This window comes from Cryptomeria japonica, chromosome 9 (genome assembly GCF_030272615.1).
Source record: "Cryptomeria japonica chromosome 9, Sugi_1.0, whole genome shotgun sequence".
In the NCBI taxonomy this organism is placed as follows: Eukaryota; Viridiplantae; Streptophyta; class Pinopsida; order Cupressales; family Cupressaceae; genus Cryptomeria; species Cryptomeria japonica.
Window position 1 is genome coordinate 463,390,699 of NC_081413.1, and position 21,024 is coordinate 463,411,722.

At 36.7% G+C, this 21,024-nt stretch overlaps 1 protein-coding gene across 2 annotated transcripts in view; it reads left to right on the plus strand.

Annotated features, from left to right (window-relative positions):
• The first annotated feature begins 498 nt into the window (after window positions 1–498).
• Window positions 499–21,024, plus strand: part of LOC131072040 (kelch repeat-containing protein At3g27220) — a 76,228-nt gene continuing 55,702 nt past the window's right edge. The window contains exons 1-2 of one of the 2 annotated variants that reach the window (XM_058008074.2): window positions 499–919; window positions 14,275–14,355. In XM_058008074.2, coding sequence (XP_057864057.1) covers window positions 746–919; window positions 14,275–14,355 — 255 coding nt within the window. In that variant the 5' untranslated portion in view covers window positions 499–745. The remainder of the gene's footprint in view (window positions 920–14,274; window positions 14,356–21,024) is intronic. The other variant, XM_058008075.2, reaches the window with a different exon arrangement.

Here is a 21,024-nt window from a genome sequence, read left to right on the forward strand (position 1 = left end):
AAGATCATAATTTGCTTGATCATACATACATTCGTTGCTCTTCGATAATTGATACATTTCTAATACATCAATACTTAATTAAAATTTAATATTCAAACATATAATACTACTTTAAAAACTACATATTATATTGAATTGATTTACTTGATACAAATTTTAACTTATAACAAAAATGAAAAAAATATAATTCAGATTCTAAAAACAATTTACATAGAAATTATAAAATAATAACATAAAATCCTACACGATGTAAATAGTTTATAAAATCAAGACACACAATTTATCTCCACACAACTAAGGTAGAAAACACTCATCCAAATAAAATCAATTCCATATGATTATATGTTGTAACATATCTTCTGATTTCCCATTAGTTGCACCATAGACATTCTATATAAAGGAATAAATCAAGGTAGAGTCTAATCAAAATACAATTGCTAACCTTTACCTCTTCATTTTATTAAAATAACATTAATACACAAAAACATACCATTTTTTCCAAACACCTTTTTGGCTGTTGAATCCTCTCCAATAATGTTCTTGGAGACAAGATCCTCCCCATATTACGAAGCACTCAATATAAAATGTAGACAAACTCCGCAGTAAATTTAATGTGCATCATCACTGTGATCCAGAGGCACTCTTTATGACGTCTCCTTATCAGTTCAATGCAGGTCTACACCGAGATCCAAAAGGTGCATTGTAAGCTTATTACAGGAAGAGCAAGATCAAAACTAGCTTCGATATGGCAAAGCCATTTGCTAAACAGTCTCTTTTGAGATACACGATTGTGGCCATTTGTGCAGGAATCGTGGTCCTTGTACTATTTACCAACGTTCTTTGGGCTTCTTCCTATGCAAATCCTCTTTCCAAGCGCTCCGTTCACGAATCTGAACGCAAAGTTCTAACGATAAACAAGGTAGGCCGATATTTAAATGAAAACAAATTTTTTACACTGAGATTTTCATTGGGTTCTGTTTACAATTGCATTTTATCTCTTAAAGGGACATTTGGAATCAGTTACCCTACACGTTGCATTTTAGGGCCAATTCCTGCAATTCTATGTTCAGTTAAATTCAGTAAAATATTTGCCAGTTACTTGATCTTAAGCCATGTTCGCCAAATGTTTTGTAATACAGCCTCTTCGTATCCGTTGCACCGATAATCAGCCTACTCCAGCTAAATGCTTAGAATACTTATCATAACAAATTCAGCGGGATTACACACCTGGTCTCGGCCTTGAGTTGGTCTTTTCAGACAATCAAACATTGGCAGGTTTTTTTTTTGTGTGACATCCTTCTCACGTGTTGGATTTTGCCCCCTTGATGCTTTCCAGAGATTAGGTTAGCTTGATTTTCTTTTTTGAATTTATTCTGAGCTGGTGACGTAAAGATACCTAATTGTACAAGGAATCGCCCCAACCTTGCAAATTCAAAAACTTCAATCGTCTCATCTCGGCAGAGGATTGGACTTATGATCACCTCTGTGATTGCCTATTGGAAAACATCGCCCCCTACCATTAGATTGCCTACTTTTGGCCTTTACTATACCGAGTAAAAAATTCTTGCCTTTGATGCTACCATTGCTATAGTTGTGATTACCAAAGAGTACTGCAGGTCCTATCGTAGTCAACACTGTCCTGCAACATAGGACAATGCCATTGGATAGCATTGGGATGTCAGGCATACAAACGGCACTGTCTCTGCAAATCGATTTAGACTAGCATGGAGCAAACGCGTGGTGTTGATTTAGCATAAATGAAGATGGTCATTTAAAAGGAAGACTATTATTTAGAAGAACGGGAAGACTTATATCTGCTATTTTAAAGGTGTTATTACGCTTCAGATTTATATAAGACATCTTAAAAGAAATCCTCACATACTATCCTAATTATTACCATTTTCGCAAACCTATGTGAGGATTTAGGTTGTCTGCTTAACATTACCTACTCCATAACATACATCTAGAGTGCAAACAACATATAGGAAACACAAAACAAATATGTAATAAGCAATCAGCTGAACCTATTACACAGTACCAGTTATCTTGCTATTCCTTACAAGGTCAAGTAGCTACACTGTTGGTGAAAAGTTCCTATCTAAAAACATGCAAAAAACAATGCAGAGAAGACTAATAGTGGAAGATTTTTATTTATTCCGTTGACGATTCTGAAGATCCATAAAAAAGGGAATTATTCAAAATAACACCGAATGTCCTACCACACAGTTTTGGATCCTGGAGTAAAGTTGAATACTTGTTGGATCTTAGACACCAAATCTATCCTGCTGTTGCTTACGATAATAATTGCTGGCGAGGGTTTCCATTCTCCATTATATGCTGTAGGCAACACCTGTAACTCCTCCCAGGTCCTGCTTCCATTATAGCTGCTGCCGTGTAATGGTAATGATGATGGCTGCTTGAAGGTTTTGTCCCCAGAACCTGGTGTAAGTGTACGTATTGGTTTTTGTCCCAGGCACCAAGGGCTGAAGTTGTGTCACTAACAGAAGGAGGTTTTTGTTTTTTTGTGATTTTCAAGATGGTCTCTCTTTCTTCCTGGTACTGCCTATAATCTCCCTCTCACGCGATCTTGAAGTTATGGTAGTCAATTCCATAATTGGAGGGAACTAACTCACAAACAACCACCACAAATTACCGACAGCTGATTGACTCATTTTCACCTTTGCTGAGGATAACTGCAGGTATGTCTAGTGATGAGTGCACTTAACATGGCAGTGATCTGTTTTTATTGATTACCATTATCTATCTTACTGGCGAATCAAACTTAGTGAAAGATTTAGTATTTATTACCTTCTAACTGTTGACCCGGACTTAAGTAGTCAATACTCAGTCTTGTCTGACTATTGACAAATTCAGAGCTGTGGATTTTGTCAAAAAGGGAACATTACAAGTCTTTGCCTGAATTCACTTCTTGTCCTCAAGCAAGACAATGCCAGGTGATTGCGGAAATCAATAGACTCCCCAAGTGGTATCTTCCTATGGCAAACCTTTCCACTTTACTAGAACTTAAAGTCCAAACACAGTTTTGCAGCTGTTTCATTTGAGTACCAAGTATATGTTCTGGCACTAGTAACAACTTCCCCTCATCATCTAATGGTGGAAGCTTAGTAGAAGGTGTGGCCTGCTGCTTCACTGCCTTCTTCAAACAGGACACAAAAGATTTGAATTTGACCAGTAGGGGTAACTACAACTTGCAAGCCACCTCACTGACATGTTGTACAATTCTCTAGGGTCCATAGAAATGGGGTTTTAACTTTTTAGCCCTATTCTTTTCAAAGTAGGCTGCATATGGCGATGAAACTGAAGCAAAGCCATGCCTTCCACTTCAAAATACCTCTTCGTGCAATGTCTATCAGCACAAATCTTTTGCTGATTTTGTGCATGATGGTACTGATTGCATAAACCTGCCAAAACCTGCATGCTTTGCTCAATGAAGTCGCTTGCTGCAGAAACCTGCGTCTTAGGAGTTGTCGATTTTACAAAAGTTGGTGCATCATAACCATACAATGCCATGAAAGGGGACATCTTGATCTACACATGGTAAGCAGTATTATGGAAATACTCTCTTATGTTATAACTATCACACCCAAGCTAACTAATAATCAGTCACAAAGCTCCTCATAGCCTTCAACCCATTTGTTCACTATTTTTGTTTGCCCATCCATGTAGGGGTGATAATTGTTACTGAATGCCAATTTGTCTCTGTCAACTCAAATTAATCTTTCCAAAAGACACTCATGAAGCACACATCTCTTTCATCGACCATGGTGTGTGGTAATCCATTCAATCAAAAGACCTCCTTGAAGAAAACGTCTGCTAGATTGGGAGCTTAAAATTCATTAGGAACAAAGAAGTGGGCAAACATTGTCAATTTATCAACAACTACAAAGATACAATTCATACCTTCTACTTGAGGCAAACTTGTGATGACATCCATTGATATGGAATACCATTTCTGTTGAGGACAGGGGAGTGGCTGAAGTAAATCTACAGGGTATGTGGTTTTGTGTTTCATCCTTTAGCACATTCCACACTCTCATACATATTACAACACATCCTCTTTTGGGGCCTTCCAAGCATATCTACTTCGAACTTGTCCATGAGTTTTGAATTTCTTTGTGTGACTAGCAAGTAGGGAATCCTGAAATAGTGCAATAATTTTTGTTTTAGCTTGGATCCTAGCACTACCAAAACTCTGTTGTGCAAAACAATATCATTTTTCATCTGGCATCTCCCAACCTTGTCTGAGGCAATGATTTTACCCATTCACCCTATTGCTAGTGGATGCTTGGCATAGTCAGCCAACAACTCCTCTTTTCAATCAAATTTTGTTGAAGAAATGACCAATAATTAAGGTCTCTGGGGAGTGCATCGACCATTCAATTGTTCTTTTCTTTGACATACACAATGTCAAAAAAGTAGGCTTGTAATTTTCTGACCTATCATTGAGGTCATGTTGTGATGACAAAAACCTTGAGTTGTTGTGGTGTATATGTATTACAAAGTGTCCATGAACTAAATTTTGTTTGAATTTAGCTATTTGTATGCATAACTATTGTTGTCACAAAAGTTTGCATCCTTGCCGAGCTATCAACTCAGCAACCTTGTGAAACATGGAAACAACCTCAAAGTGTGGGACCTTGTGCAAAGGGGTTGAATCTCCGAAGAAGACCGACTTCCTTCTCAATCCAAGTGCAGGTGTTGAATCAACTCAACACTCCAAATTCTACTTCTAAACTTATCCTAACAACTTGCAGAGGAAAAGGGAAGAAGGAAATGCTAAAATGAAAGGAGGTGATGCATCGAGATAAGAGATGTTTCTCTCCCCACCCAAACATGACACAAAGAATCAATTGAAATACCCTAGAGATGCACAAACTTCAGTTGCACGAAGGACCCCAAATGTATGTATGGAGGTTAGAATTTGTTGAATGTCAAAGGGGAGAAGGTTTCCCACAATCCACACTCAGAGTACAAGTTAACACAACATATACATGAGAGAAATCCACAAAACATACACTTATAATGAAGGTAAGGAAACATACACAACATGCATAAGTTGAAGAGAGGCAAGAATAATCATTTCAATTCATTCTTAGGCCAATGGCCAAACTTACAGTTGCAAAAATGCAAGAAAATATACAAATCTTCAAGAGAAGTGAAAGAGTAGAGAGTAGCTCAGGCTAGCAAGGGGAGAACCCTTTACAATGAGGCTTAATAGCCTATATATAGCAAACTAGTCGCAAAGGAGAGACTAATGGTCAAGGAGGGGAACCCTTGACCCTGGCGTGCACAGAGGAATGTCAGTCAGGGAAGGCAAGGAAGTGCACAAACCTAATATGGTGTACATGCAAGCAACCTAGCCATACCCTGGCAAGGCAATCCCAAGAAGAAAAGTACTTCTAAAAGGTGGATTGCCTGACATTCCAAAGTCAGAGCATGCAGGCTTGACATAAGGTCATCAAGTAACCATAAATAAGCATGGCCCTGTACTCCACTTGATGGCAATCCTGCAAAAAACATTAAATGCATGAAAGATGCCGACTAGGAGATGGCTCAATTCTGATTTGTTTGTTTCAAAATCAATCTTTGACCAGCGTATTGTAGCTTGGAGTTTTTGAGGAAGTTTTGAGTTTTAATGTGTTTTTGGGGTTTTTGGATGATGGAATGAATAATGCATTTTGGAAATGCAAGCCAGAACAATGACAACTACTGAAACTAAATTTCAGAATATCTGATTTATTAACAGCAATTAACAAATGCAAAGAATTCATGAATTTCAATACTAAAGTGCCAAATTTGGCCTACTAGGGGTCCAACGCCTTGCCTAGAGGCTTCTTTATTGACTTTATTGAAGGAAAATGCTGCTACAGGAGCTTCCAAAGTGCACCAACAGCTCCAATGAATTTTATTCTTCTAAACAATAATTATAAAAAACAATTGAATGGATGGCTAGCAATTCTGAAGCTTATTCTGAAATCTTGCTAGGAGAGATCACCAAATTGACCCTATTTTCCCCTCTAATTTGCTGATATCATTCAAATGTGCCAGGAATTCTCACAGGTGGCCATCGATCTGCCTAGTGGCCTCCCAACAATGATTTTCCAACCAATGATTGCTGCTAAATCCCCTTTATTAATTTATTTGCATCCCACAGGCTGATTGGGATGGTACGACTGATCTAGGAGCTAAGATACCGGTTCTTGGCAAAATGGGCTGGGTCCGGGTCCTAGTTCTCCTTGGGTTCTTCTCGGGTCTTGCCCAGGTGGCTGGGTTCTATGACAGCAAATTAGGCGTTTCTTATGCTGCAAGTTTGAATATACAATTCTATGTCAGTTTGTGATGATTTCATTAGCACTCTGTGAGTGAATATGCAAGCAATTCCTTGGTTCTCCTGGGTCCGCTCGGATTCTTGTCAGGTCCTGCCCAGGTGGCTGGGTTCAGGACCCACAGAGAACCCAGCCACTTGGGCAGGACCCTGAACCCAGCCACCTGGGCAGGACCTGACAAGAATCCGAGCGGACCCAGGAGAACCAAGGAATTGCTTGCATATTCACTCACAGAGTGCTAATGAAATCATCACAAACTGACATAGAATTGTATATTCAAACTTGCAGCATAAGAAACGCCTAATTTGCTGTCATAGACTGAATTTCTACAGCAAATAACTTCTATAACAACCCCTAAAATAATCTATTAAGATTGAGTGCAAATAGTGCCTGCAGGCATTGTTGGCGGCATTATTGTACACGGGAATAAAATTAGTTAATTATGTGTAATTGTTTTGGTTAGTTGGCAACCGAGGGGTGGAAGTTGTTGGCGGCATTATTGTACACGGGAATAAAATTAGTTAATTATGTGTAATTATTTGCCCTCTCCGGTGAATAACTTAAGACATAAAGAACATAACGCAGAATAATGTCGTAAATAGCAGACAAAGTATATCGGATCTTCTATTCATCCATAAATGTCTTTTACAAGTTACATTCCGAAGTATAAAAGGGTACCGAGGGGGTGCGAGCGCCAACCGTGGCACCGCAACTTCCACCCCTCGGTTGCCAACTAACCAAAACAATTACACATAATTAACTAATTTTATTCCCGTGTACAATAATGCCGCCAACAGGCATGACCCCAACATCATAGTTTCTAAAGAGACTTCACCCAACTTATTACAAATGTTTGAGATGATGAAATAGCTGTTTTAAACATGGAATAACAATAATATGCAGCCACCATGTTGTTAGCAAAATCTACATCAAATTGGAAACACAAACCCACAACTATTTAACACAACAATAACCTCTAAAATGAGATTTTTCAATGGCAATACTTGACTCCCGTCTGTCATGTCCCCAATTTTGAGGTGACATTTAATTAAATTGATTTTTATTAGGTTATCAAAATATAAATAAAATATTCATACGATGACTTAATATTAATTAATTTAATTAAATAAAAATAAAATAAGAAAATATTATTATGAGGTTACTTTATTTAATAAAGTGCTCCAATCGGCTTGATCTTCTAGATGTTTCCTGGAGGGCTTTATAAGGAGGTCTTGGGGTTGTAACAAGGCATGCTTTTGATCTTATAAACGTTTTATGCTTTCCGGAGACAAAACCTTTAAAGAGTTCAACAAAAGGGCTGTATGAAAACCTAGTTCTTCCAAAGACGTGGATTTGTGACGGAGTGCACAATTGTGCCAAATTATTTGTGAAGTCTCCATTGGAGACAAATTTGGAGAAATAAGAGGTTTTTCAGATACAGGGGATCCTTTATATGATTAGTGAGGTGCTTGCCTGTTTGCATGGTCGGATTATTAAACTGACTTTTGGTGTGCCACCTCATTAATATTCCTATGGTGAGGACGTTGGATGTGATCTCCCTTAGAGAGGATTATTAATAGTTAACTAAGGAGAAAGAGACAATTATCGCATTGGGCAAATAAATATTTGAGTTTATCGGGCCAAAGTAAGTCTGGAGAATAGCGATAGCTGAGTCAAGCATAAGCCAAAATCCAACTTCCAAGGAATTTGGAAACTTTCCTTTGTCAAGTGCCAACAAACTCCCCATAAGTTGCCAACTTTACCGAAACTGCCAATTAACACTAAAGCCAACAAACCATTCAAGTGAAGTTTCCCCAAATCCTCACGCCAAAAAGGGAGAAAGATACGTAAATTGAATATCTTTTGACAAGGAAACAAATTCAAACTTATCTAAAGATGCCAAGGAAACTTTCCAAAACCCAACACCTTCAAATAAGACATTAATTTAATATTTATTTGTTTGATAAATTTGATTTGCATCAAAACAAATAATATATTAAATAAATATTTATTTTTCCTTCAAACTATCCTATAACCTTGACTTACTATTTTTGCAAAGTGGGGACTTACTATTTTTAGTAAGTTTCTATTTTTGGAAAAAGGGTACATGACAGCCTTTGTACATGACTCGATTGTTTCCAGGATATCATAATACACCTTGAACAAATGGACCTGTCCTTTTCCCAAGTGCCTATGCATGGAATTACAAGATTCTTTATAGTTGAAGCATAGTTGTTTCCTTATAGCATATTGTGGATCTTATCTCCTGATTGCCGATTTTTAAATGTGTGCCCTGTCCCTTGGAATTCAATGGGTCAAGAGAGAGTAACCCTTAGTTTCCATGTAAAAAGTTTATTTTGATTTATTTGTTGCCTTGATTGTTATTGTCGCTGTAATGCCATCTGATTTGCTCTCCTAAATGTTGACTCTTGGAAAGGTTTGCTAGGTCTAGTGGTTTGCAAGGTTAGGAATCTTTTTATGACAATTTGCAATGAGTTGGGTTCTAGAGCCTTAACTAGTTGTCAAAGGCATTCTTTCAGCCCTTTTGTTGAAAGGAACACCAGGTGCCTCTTTGATACATTAGATACTATTATTCCTATTCTCTAAAATTCAGCCACACAATCATCCACTTATCCTTGGTGGCATAGTTTTGCAAGGTCCCTGAAGTGTTCTTTGCTTCACCAATCTATCTATCCATCTCTCACAAAATTTTTCATGGACGGTGATATGGCTGTGCCCTTGAGTTACTAAGTCATGATACCGACATTCATGCACAACCCCTTCTAGTTGAAGGACCACAAATTTGATTGCTGCTACTTCATACATCAGGCTCAACAAAAATTGTGTTCAACTTCTAGATCCACCCTCTAGAAAAGGTTTCGTTGGATGCATTGAATGGGGGAACAATGAGCTTTCCCAATTTGCCTTGTAGGTCTTTATGAGGTTTGTTTGGAGGGATTTGCAGCAATGATATACCATTTCCAAATTTCTCTCATCAGAGAAAAATATGAAAAACAAGTATTCAGAATTCACAATGCAAAAGAATAACAAAGCATACCATCAAGAACATTAGATGTACTTTGGAAAAAACCTCTTAAGGAAAAACGGAGCCTCCAAAAACACCTACATACTCTGTATTATCTCAAGTACAAGATTACAATACACTTGCAGAGTCTCCATGCAAGGCTTCTAAATTGTCAAAGACCCTAGCTGCATTCCTCCATGTGAATAAGCAAATGAGATCCATGTAGCTACATAACCCAATCCATGTTTCAACATATGCAACCTATAAGAGATACCTTAGCCAACAAATGAAAGGATCCACCAGCCAACATCAACAATTACTCATGCGTTCTTTTATAGTAACATGCTTGCACAAAACTACTATGTGGTATTACATAAGCCAAATACCTCAAAACGAATCTATTTGTCTATCTATCTCTTTGTCTATCTATCCATTTGTCTATCTATCTATCTATCTCTCTATTTGTCTGTTTGTTTATAGGTCTATCTGTTTGTCTCTCTCTCTCTCTCTCTGTCTCTGTTTGTTTGTTTGTCTATCTATCTATCTATCTATCTATCTGTAATGTCCCCTACTAGGGTCTACCAGTTAAACATACATCATTATACTTATTATGCCTTAAATCAGATTATTGAAACTAAAGAACAATTAGCATTCATAATACAATTGATGGTTACTATTTTTAAGCTCCAATCCTTACTTCTTTCCCAATCATCAACCCTAACGGAGGATGGGGAATTACTATGTTAGGGCGATAGAAAAACTAATCTCCACAAATAGGCCCAAGGGTTTTAGGAACACCTGTCCATACCACCTCCTGATCTCCCCAAGGGTTTTAGGAACACCCGTCCATACCACCTCTCAGGGCTCACCTACCTTGTGAGATATTAATACTGCCTTTCCCTAACAAAACCAACCTCTTCTCATGAGGGGCAATAGAGAATGATTAAGGATTAGGCTATGAATATACTAATTTCTCATGTATTATGAATATATATGTAAACGAAATTAAACATAATTGTTATATAAATCTGATTAACAAATGTAAATTGCATTAGTACTGTTATATGTGTATATAAGAATAAATGTAACAGCTTATACTATAGGCCATATACCTGTCCCTTATTCCTGATAGAATTCAGATATAATATTACTGTGAATAAGCATACAGTTCATAAATAATATATAGCATACCAATCCGCTGCTTCAACAATGATTGGCCAGTAAATGAATGTTATGTTCCTTCGATGCCCTCAAACTCCATTTCTAATCTTTATTTAAATCTCTATTGCTAATATACATACCCTTTCAGATTGAAGAGGCATATCTTTCTCTTTGTTGATTGCTGTTCTTAGTCACAATAATAATTGCATCTTAATATAATTTATAACGCAAATCACACCTTTTTCAAGGAAAATTTCTTTAACACAGTATTCTTATTTTCCTTTATGAATCGCACCCTTTGGAGAGTATTCAAAGTCAAATCATATAATCTTCCTAATCGCACCATTTGGAAATGCACATTGGTCAGCATTAGACCATGTCGTTTCACTTACTAATTCGATGCTTCTTTCAGCGGACCCAGGAGAACCAAGGAATTGCTTGCATATTCACTCACAGAGTGCCAATGAAATCATCACAAACTGACATAGAATTGTATATTCAAACTTGCAGCATAAGAAACGCCTAATTTGCTGTCATAGACTGAATTTCTACAGCAAATAACTTCTATAACAACCCCTGAAATAATCTATTAAGATTGAGTGCAAACAGTGCCTGCAGGCATGACCCCAACATTATAGTTTCTAAAGAGACTTCACCCAACTTATTACAAATGTTTGAGATGATGAAATAGCTGTTTTAAACATGGAATAACAATAATATACAGCCACCATGTTGTTAGCAAAATCTACATCAAATTGGAAACACAAACCCACAACTATTTAACACAACAATAACCTGTAAAATGAGATTTTTCAATGGCAATACTTGACTCCCGTCTGTCATGTCCCCAATTTTGAGGTGACATTTAATTAAATTGATTTTTATTAGGTTATCAAAATATAAATAAAATATTCATACGATGACTTAATATTAATTAATTTAATTAAATAAAAATAAAATAAGAAAATATTATTATGAGGTTACTTTATTTAATAAAGTGCTCCAGTCGGCTTGATCTTCTAGATGTTTCCTGGAGGGCTTTATAAGGAGGTCTTGGGGTTGTAACAAGGCATGCTTTTGATCTTATAAACGTGTTATGCTTTCCGGAGACAAAACCTTTAAAGAGTTCAACAAAAGGGCTGTATGAAAACCTAGTTCTTCCAAAGACGTGGATTTGTGACGGAGTGCACAATTGTGCCAAATTATTTGTGAAGTCTCCATTGGAGACAAATTTGGAGAAATAAGAGGTTTTTCAGATACAGGGGATCCTTTATATGATTAGTGAGGTGCTTGCTTGTTTGCATGGTCGGATTATTAAACTGACTTTTGGTGTGCCACCTCATTAATATTCCTATGGTGAGGACGTTGGATGTGATCTCCCTTAGAGAGGATTATTAATAGTTAACTAAGGAGAAAGAGACAATTATCGCATTGGGCAAATAAATATTTGAGTTTATCGGGCCAAAGTAAGTCTGGAGAATAGCGATAGCTGAGTCAAGCATAAGCCAAAATCCAACTTCCAAGGAATTTGGAAACTTTCCTTTGTCAAGTGCCGACAAACTCCCCATAAGTTGCCAACTTTACCGAAACTGCCAATTAACACTAAAGCCAACAAACCATTCAAGTGAAGTTTCCCCAAATCCTCACGCCAAAAAGGGAGAAAGATACGTAAATTGAATATCTTTTGACAAGGAAACAAATTCAAACTTATCTAAAGATGCCAAGGAAACTTTCCAAAACCCAACACCATCAAATAAGACATTTATTTAATATTTATTTGTTTGATAAATTTGATTTGCATCAAAACAAATAATATATTAAATAAATATTTATTTTTCCTTCAAACTATCCTATAACCTTGACTTACTATTTTTGCAAAGTGGGGACTTACTATTTTTAGTAAGTTTCTATTTTTGGAAAAAGGGTACATGACAGCCTTTGTACATGACTCGATTGTTTCCAGGATATCATAATACACCTTGAACAAATGGACCTGTCCTTTTCCCAAGTGCCTATGCATGGAATTACAAGATTCTTTATAGTTGAAGCATAGTTGTTTCCTTATAGCATATTGTGGGTCTTATCTCCTGATTGCTGATTTTTAAATGTGTGCCCTGTCCCTCGGAATTCATTGGGCCAAGAGACAGTAACCCTTAGTTTCCATGTAAAAAGTTTATTTTGATTTATTTGTTGCCTTGATTGTTATTGTCGCTGTAATGCCATCTGATTTGCTCTCTTAAATGTTGACTCTTGGAAAGGTTTGCTATGTCTAGTGGTTTGCAAGGTTAGGAATCTTTTTATGACAATTTGCAATGAGTTGGGTTCTAGAGCCTTAACTAGTTGTCAAAGGCATTCTTTCAGCCCTTTTGTTGAAAGGAACACCAGGTGCCTCTTTGATACATTAGATACTATTATTCCTATTCTCTAAAATTCAGCCACACAATCATCCACTTATCCTTGGTGGCATAGTTTTGCAAGGTCCTTGAAGTGTTCTTTGCTTCACAAATCTATCTATCGATCTCTCACAAAAATTTTCATGGACGGTGATATGGCTGTGTCATATTCCCATGTAGACAGCAGGGAATGATTAGAAACATTAAACAATACATGTACATAAATATATATATATTCAATACATAAATTATTTTTACCACTTAAAATACATTTTATCTTAAATAGTAATGAAAGGATGCGTCCATTCCCAAGCCATCTCTGGAATAGACACCACGTTTCAAAGGGAATCGCGTGGTTTCAAAGAGTTATAAAACCGCACCCCAAGGAAACACAAGAGAGGGAGTGACAAGGAGAGAAGGACAAGGACAAGCATCCAACAGGTAACTTCATTACTTAGTAATAATATTTATTTCAGTTTTCAAAAATTATGATGCCTAGACAACCATGAGGATTGCCCTGGGAATGCATCAGTCAGAAGACGATGTGAAAGGTCTAGGTGCTGGTTCTTCCCAGCGATGAAGGACCAGCGCCTAGTAAGCATCCCTCCCCATCGCCAACAGGTTGGTATGTCCCCAGGCCAATCCGCTTAAATGTTGAAATGATGAAATATGTCTTTGTGCAAGTTGTATTAAATCTGCTTTCATTCCTCATATAATAGTAATGAATATAATTTAACTAGTGGCCTAGATTACTTGTTAAATCGGTTCCATGCCTAAAAAATGTCTTGCCAAATGAACTAAGCACATTTGTAATGTACAAAAGGGTAAAATGAACTTAATCTTCACGCCAGATAGGTAACCTTCAATATCAGGTTTAGAATGCTGCATTAAAATACACTTTAGTGATGGACAAAAGAATAAAAATAATTCATTCATTCTCAGACACAACTAATATGTAGAGAAAAGGAATACTAATTAATGATAGTCATGGTTTTGCAACTAGGCACAAATATAATGAATTAGTCCCTACAAATTTATATATAATGGATAAATGTTAACCAAGTAATATAGTCATGAATCTATGTTTTATGTATGCATTTGTTATCTTCCTGATATTCTTTGTTTGTTAGTACATTCAAGATAATGAGTGCAAGCCAGGGGTATGCTGGGCCCATCCTTAGGTGGCCCTATTAGCCCTAAGAGACGGGATGGGTTTGGATGGGTAGCCCAGCCAACCTGGAAAATCCTCAAAATCTAGAATGGGTCGTGTATGTATTTTGTGCTGCAATAATTATGCCACCGATCTAATATTACTGCTGACATAAAATAAAATATCTAAATGTTGCAGGAAACCGTAATTTCCTTTTGTGGCCCTAAATCCAACCTTCGGTGGATAGATCAGGCCCTAATTATCAGAAAGGCAAGGCAGGTACAGCAAAGGTTCATTACTCTTGGAAAAAGAGAGTAACCCTTAGTTTCCATGTAAAAAGTTTATTTTGATTTATTTGTTGCCTTGATTGTTATTGTCGCTGTAATGCCATCTGATTTGCTCTCCTAAATATTGACTCTTGGAAAGGTTTGCTAGGTCTAGTGGTTTGCAAGGTTAGGAATCTTTTTATGACAATTTGCAATGAGTTGGGTTCTAGAGCCTTAACTAGTTGTCAAAGGCATTCTTTCAGCCCTTTTGTTGAAAGGAACACCAGATGCCTCTTTGATACATTAGATACTATTATTCCTATTCTCTAAAATTCAGCCACACAATCATCCACTTATCCTTGGTGGCATAGTTTTGCAAGGTCCCTGAAGTGTTCTTTGCTTCACCAATCTATCTATCCATCTCTCACAAAATTTTTCATGGACGGTGATATGGCTGTGCCCTTGAGTTACTAAGTCATGATACCGACATTCATGCACAACGCCTTCTAGTTGAAGGACCACAAATTTGATTGCTGCTACTTCATACATCAGGCTCAACAAAAATTGTGTTCAACTTCTAGATCCACCCTCTAGAAAAGGTTTCGTTGGATGCATTGAATGGGGGAACAATGATCTTTCCCAATTTGCCTTGTAGGTCTTTATGAGGTTTGTTTGGAGGGATTTGCAGCAATGATATACCATTTCCAAATTTCTCTCATCAGAGAAAAATATGAAAAACAAGTATTCAGAATTCACAATGCAAAAGAATAACAAAGCATACCATCAAGAACATTAGATGTACTTTGGAAAAAACCTCTTAAGGAAAAACGTAGCCTCCAAAAACACCTACATACTCTGTATTATCTCAAGTACAAGATTACAATACACTTGCAGAGTCTCCATGCAAGGCTTCTAAATTGTCAAAGACCCTAGCTGCATTCCTCCATGTGAATAAGCAAATGAGATCCATGTAGCTACATAACCCAATCCATGTTTCAACATATGCAACCTATAAGAGATACCTTAGCCAACAAATGAAAGGATCCACCAGCCAACATCAACAATTACTCATGCGTTCTTTTATAGTAACATGCTTGCACAAAACTACTATGTGGTATTACATAAGCCAAATACCTCAAAACGAATCTATTTGTCTATCTATCTCTTTGTCTATCTATCCATTTGTCTATCTATCTATCTATCTCTCTATTTGTCTGTTTGTTTATAGGTCTATCTGTTTGTCTCTCTCTCTCTCTCTGTCTCTGTTTGTTTGTTTGTCTATCTATCTATCTATCTATCTATCTGTAATGTCCCCTACTAGGGTCTACCAGTTAAACATACATCATTATACTTATTATGCCTTAAATCAGATTATTGAAACTAAAGAACAATTAGCATTCATAATACAATTGATGGTTACTATTTTTAAGCTCCAATCCTTACTTCTTTCCCAATCATCAACCCTAACGGAGGATGGGGAATTACTATGTTAGGGCGATAGAAAAACTAATCTCCACAAATAGGCCCAAGGGTTTTAGGAACACCTGTCCATACCACCTCCTGATCTCCCCAAGGGTTTTAGGAACACCCGTCCATACCACCTCTCAGGGCTCACCTACCTTGTGAGATATTAATACTGCCTTTCCCTAACAAAACCAACCTCTTCTCATGAGGGGCAATAGAGAATGATTAAGGATTAGGCTATGAATATACTAATTTCTCATGTATTATGAATATATATGTAAACGAAATTAAACATAATTGTTATATAAATCTGATTAACAAATGTAAATTGCATTAGTACTGTTATATGTGTATATAAGAATAAATGTAACAGCTTATGCTATAGGCCATATACCTGTCCCTTATTCCTGATAGAATTCAGATATAATATTACTGTGAATAAGCATACAGTTCATAAATAATATATAGCATACCAATCCGCTGCTTCAACAATGATTGGCCAGTAAATGAATGTTATGTTCCTTCGATGCCCTCAAACTCCATTTCTAATCTTTATTTAAATCTCTATTGCTAATATACATACCCTTTCAGATTGAAGAGGCATATCTTTCTCTTTGTTGATTGCTGTTCTTAGTCACAATAATAATTGCATCTTAATATAATTTATAACGCAAATCACACCTTTTTCAAGGAAAATTTCTTTAACATAATATTCTTATTTTCCTTTATGAATCGCACCCGTTGGAGAGTATTCAAAGTCAAATCATATAATCTTCCTAATCGCACCATTTGGAAATGCACATTGGTCAGCATTAGACCATGTCCTTTCACTTACTAATTCGATGCTTCTTTTAATTAGTGTTCTTAACAAATAACTACTTCTAACACACTGCTGTATATTGAATCGATCATAATATTAACTTGTCTGCCACCTTCTATATTTGTTCATATTAAATCACTGTTCTGATCATAGTTGGCCTTGATTATGACTCTTATTATTAATGAATATGTTAATGTTTAATGTTAGTCACTGCTCTTTCCTAATGGATCGCTGCATATCTATGGATCACTGTTTTTCTGCCCTTAGCAAACAATAATATTCTGTCTCTTGAAACACTGGACATTTTTTAATTTATAGAATTGGTTATCTTCAAATTCTTATTGGTCATCTTATGTTTGTTATATCGGCGTCTCTAGTTTAATGAGAATAGTTGCTTTTCCTTGGACAATCATTAGTAAAGCCGATTGGTGCATCCTTCTTGTTTGTCTACGTTATTGTTTACCTGAGATTGATTTAGAAAATTGTGAAGCCTTTTTGAAAAGACAATTTTCTTTATTAGGGTTTTTATTGTTTAGGCAGGGGCATGACACTATCTATCTATCTATCTATCTATCTATTTATCTATCTATCTATCCATCGGTCTATCCATCTCTCTGTCTTTCTCTCTATCTCTCTATCTCTCTATCTATTTGCCTATCTGGCTATTTGTCTATCTGTCTGTTTGTCCATTTGTCTGCCTGTCTGTCTGTCTATCTGCCTATCTCTTTGTCTATCTGTGTCTATTTGTTTATCTGTCTATTTGTCTATTTGTCTGATATGTCTGTCTGTCCATCTGTCTATTGGTGAGTTTGTCTGTCGGTCTATCTATCCATCTGTCTATTTGTCTGTCTATTTATTCCTTTAACAACTATGATAGTCCATAAAAAAGGAATTATTCAAAATAACTCATTGGATGCCTTAGAACACAAATTTGGATCTTGGAATGAAGCCGAATGTTTGTTGGATCTTAAGACACTGAATCTGTCATGTTGTTGCCTTATAATAGTTATTGTTGGCAAGGGTTTCCATTCTCCATTTTATGCTATAGGCAACACCTATATCTCCATCCCATGTCTTGCTTTCACTAGTGCTGTTGTAGTGCAACTATAATGATGATGGCTGTTGGATGGTTTCATAATGATGATTGTTGTTGGATGGTTTCATCCATAGAACTTGTTGTAACTGTACCAGGGTTTTCATCCTAGGCACCAATTATTGAAGTTGCGTCAGCCAAAAGTGGGTTTTTGGTTTTAAGATGGTCTCTCTTCCTTGATAATGTTGCCTATAATCCCCTTCACATGTGATCTTTAAGTTATGGTAGTCAATTCCATAATTGAAGGGAAGTAACTCACAAACAACCCTCACAAATTACTGAGCTAACTAACTTATTTTCACCCTCCTTTGTTGAGGTTAATTGTAGGTACATCTAGTTTGTACACTTAACAACGCAACGACCTTATTTTATTGACTAAGGCAACGACTTGATTTTATTGATTAATTACTTAGCTGGCCGACCAAGCTAGCGGAAAGCTTTACTGCCTTCTAACTGTCGACCGAGACTTAATCAATATTTAGTCCTGTTTGATTGTTGACGAATTCAGAGCTGAGGATCTAATCTAAAAGGGAACATAATAGCTGGGTGAAAACCATCTAGAATTTTCAAACAACTTATAAACATTGGCATAATTACTACCATGTTGGCAGATCTTTGTGTATATGCATTCTATTAGCCTAATAGTATTTTGCTTTATATTGGAGATCTAGATTGCAAAGTCGCATACATGGAATACAAAGCAAATAAGTAATAAACAATCAACTAGAAGTGTTATTTTTCAATTTTTTTTTTGCATGGGATAGGGGTTGTTTAGAAATTGACACACCAATTTCTTTTTTATATTTATTCTGAAATTCACTTCTTGAGTCTGAATTACAATCTAAATTTCTGTGAATCTCTTACAAACCAATTGAAAGAATGTGTCCAATTAGAGTTTGATCCTCCTAAAAATAATTGATAAAAAACCAACCAAACAATCTTCTAAAATAAGATGCCTTACATGTAGTTTAAATTTACCGGGTTCGCCGGTTTTGGCCTCCAAACATGAACTGGGTCCATGCGGGTCTGGGTTTGCGTTGGGTTTGCCTTTGGTCCGGCTAGACCCACAGTCCAAAGGGTGAACCCTAGCCGGACCCGGGCGAACCCAGGCGCGGACTCGGGCGAATCCACGGGCTGGGCCAGTCAAGTCACCAAAAAGTGACTTTTTCATATTAAAAAGCTAATTTTTTTTGTCTTTTTGGGGTCAAAAATGCTACTCCGCCCTTGCCAGATGCATTTGAGACCCAAAACAACTTCATTTGCTCATCTATTCTCTCTTGGTTTCATTTTGGCATTTTGAAGGGCAAGTGATTATTTTCGAAGGAGATTGTTCATGGAGTGCTTGACGATGGTGGAGAGCTTGCTCAAAGGAGATTCAAGCACTTAAGGTAAGCATTTATCCCTATTCTTTGATCTTTTAACGAATTTTTTCAAGTTTTTGAAGAATTTTTTCAAATTTTTTTTAATAGAAAAAGATAAACAAGTTGTATTATTTTTTATAACGTTTTTTCATACTTACATTAGGTTTTACATTGTGTAATATTCCATTTTTAAATTTTTTTTTCTAATTTAAAAATGTTTAATTTCTTATAATAGCAAAAGAACAAAATGACAACAAGTTCGAGTTCAGTGGGTGGGGGTTACAAGATAAAAAACCAAACATTTAAAGTTGATAGAGGATCTCCTTTATGGAATTATACTACAATGCGTCAACAACTTCCAGGAGGTGGGGGATTTGAATGGGATTGTAATTTTTGTAAAACCAATTATAGGTGCTCGTATTATCGAGTGAGACGTCACTTTTGTGGCCTTGCTGGGAAATGGATTAAAATGTGTGAAGGGCCAGATGGGAATGGGTTGTCTGCAACACAAATAGCAATATTCATTAAAGAACAAGAAGATGCTGATCAAGCTATAGCAAGAGAAAAACTAAGAGCTAATCCATCTGCAAGCAAAACACCAATGACTTTACCTGATGATCGTACAATACCAGAAAAGGCCTCCAATCACCCTTTCTTGAATATACCCGCTATGCAAGATGAAGTTGAAGTAGATAATTCCCATTCCCACAAAAGAGGCCCATTGGAGAAAGCATTAAAAATGGAATCAAGAGATGTTGCAGAGCAAACAATTGCACGTTGCTTCTATGCCAATGGTCTTCCTTTCAACTTGGTAAGATCACCATATTGGTGGGAGATGGTGACAACAATCAATATTGCACCTATTGATTTCACAAGTCCTGGGTATGAAAAGGCGTGCACCACCTTATTGGCAAGAGAGAAGAATTCTGTAGAGCAATCATTGAAACTGATTAAAGATTCTTTGGTTGAATGGGGTGTTTCTATTGTTTTTGATGGATGGAAGGATGCCATAAACCATCCATTGATAAATGTTATTATAGTGTCCCCCAAAGGGGCAATGTTTTTGAGGGCAGTTGATTGTGAGGGGCAGCTCAAAGACGCAGAATACATTTCCAGAATCCTCTTTGATTGCATAGATATGGTAGGACATGAAAATGTTGTCCAAGTCATCACAGACAATGCAAAGGTTTGTAGGGCTGTAGGTGCTTTGGTTGAACAAAGATATTCACACATTTTTTGGACACCATGCACCGTACACTCCCTCAACTTGGTGATGCAAGCAATTGGCACTCAAATAGAGTGGGTGAAGGATAACTACCAAGAGGGTGGGCAGATCCACATATTTGTGACAAACCACCATATGACACAAGCCATTTTCAAGAGCTTCTCGAGGTTGGAATTGCTGAAGGTAAATTTAATTTATTTATGCCATGTTTAATTTAATTTTATATTTTTTAAAATGTGTTATTGACAGGTTTTTTACATGAACCTAGGTTGTTGAGACTCGATTTGCATCATATACAATAATGTTGAGATGTCTTTTGAAGGTGAAAGAGGCATTGAGTGCCATGGTTATTAGTAACCAATGGAGTATTTGGAAGCAATCAAATTCAGAGAGGGCCAATAAGGTTAGGGATTTGTTCTTGAATCTCAATTGGTGGGATAATTTGGAATATGTATTGAACTTCACCGAGCCTATCATGAATATGCTTAGGCATACTGATACAGATGCAACATGTTTGGGGGAAGTCTATGATGGCATGGACACCATGGTTGAAAAAATCAAAGTCATAGTAGCACAAAGAGAGGAGGACCCCCAAGAAATAGTTTTCAAAAGGGTGGAACAAATCATTCATCATCGATGGAACAAGATGACCACGCCATTGCATCTCCTTGTACATGCTTTATCTCCCATGTACTATAGCAGTGGAGTACTTTCTTTGC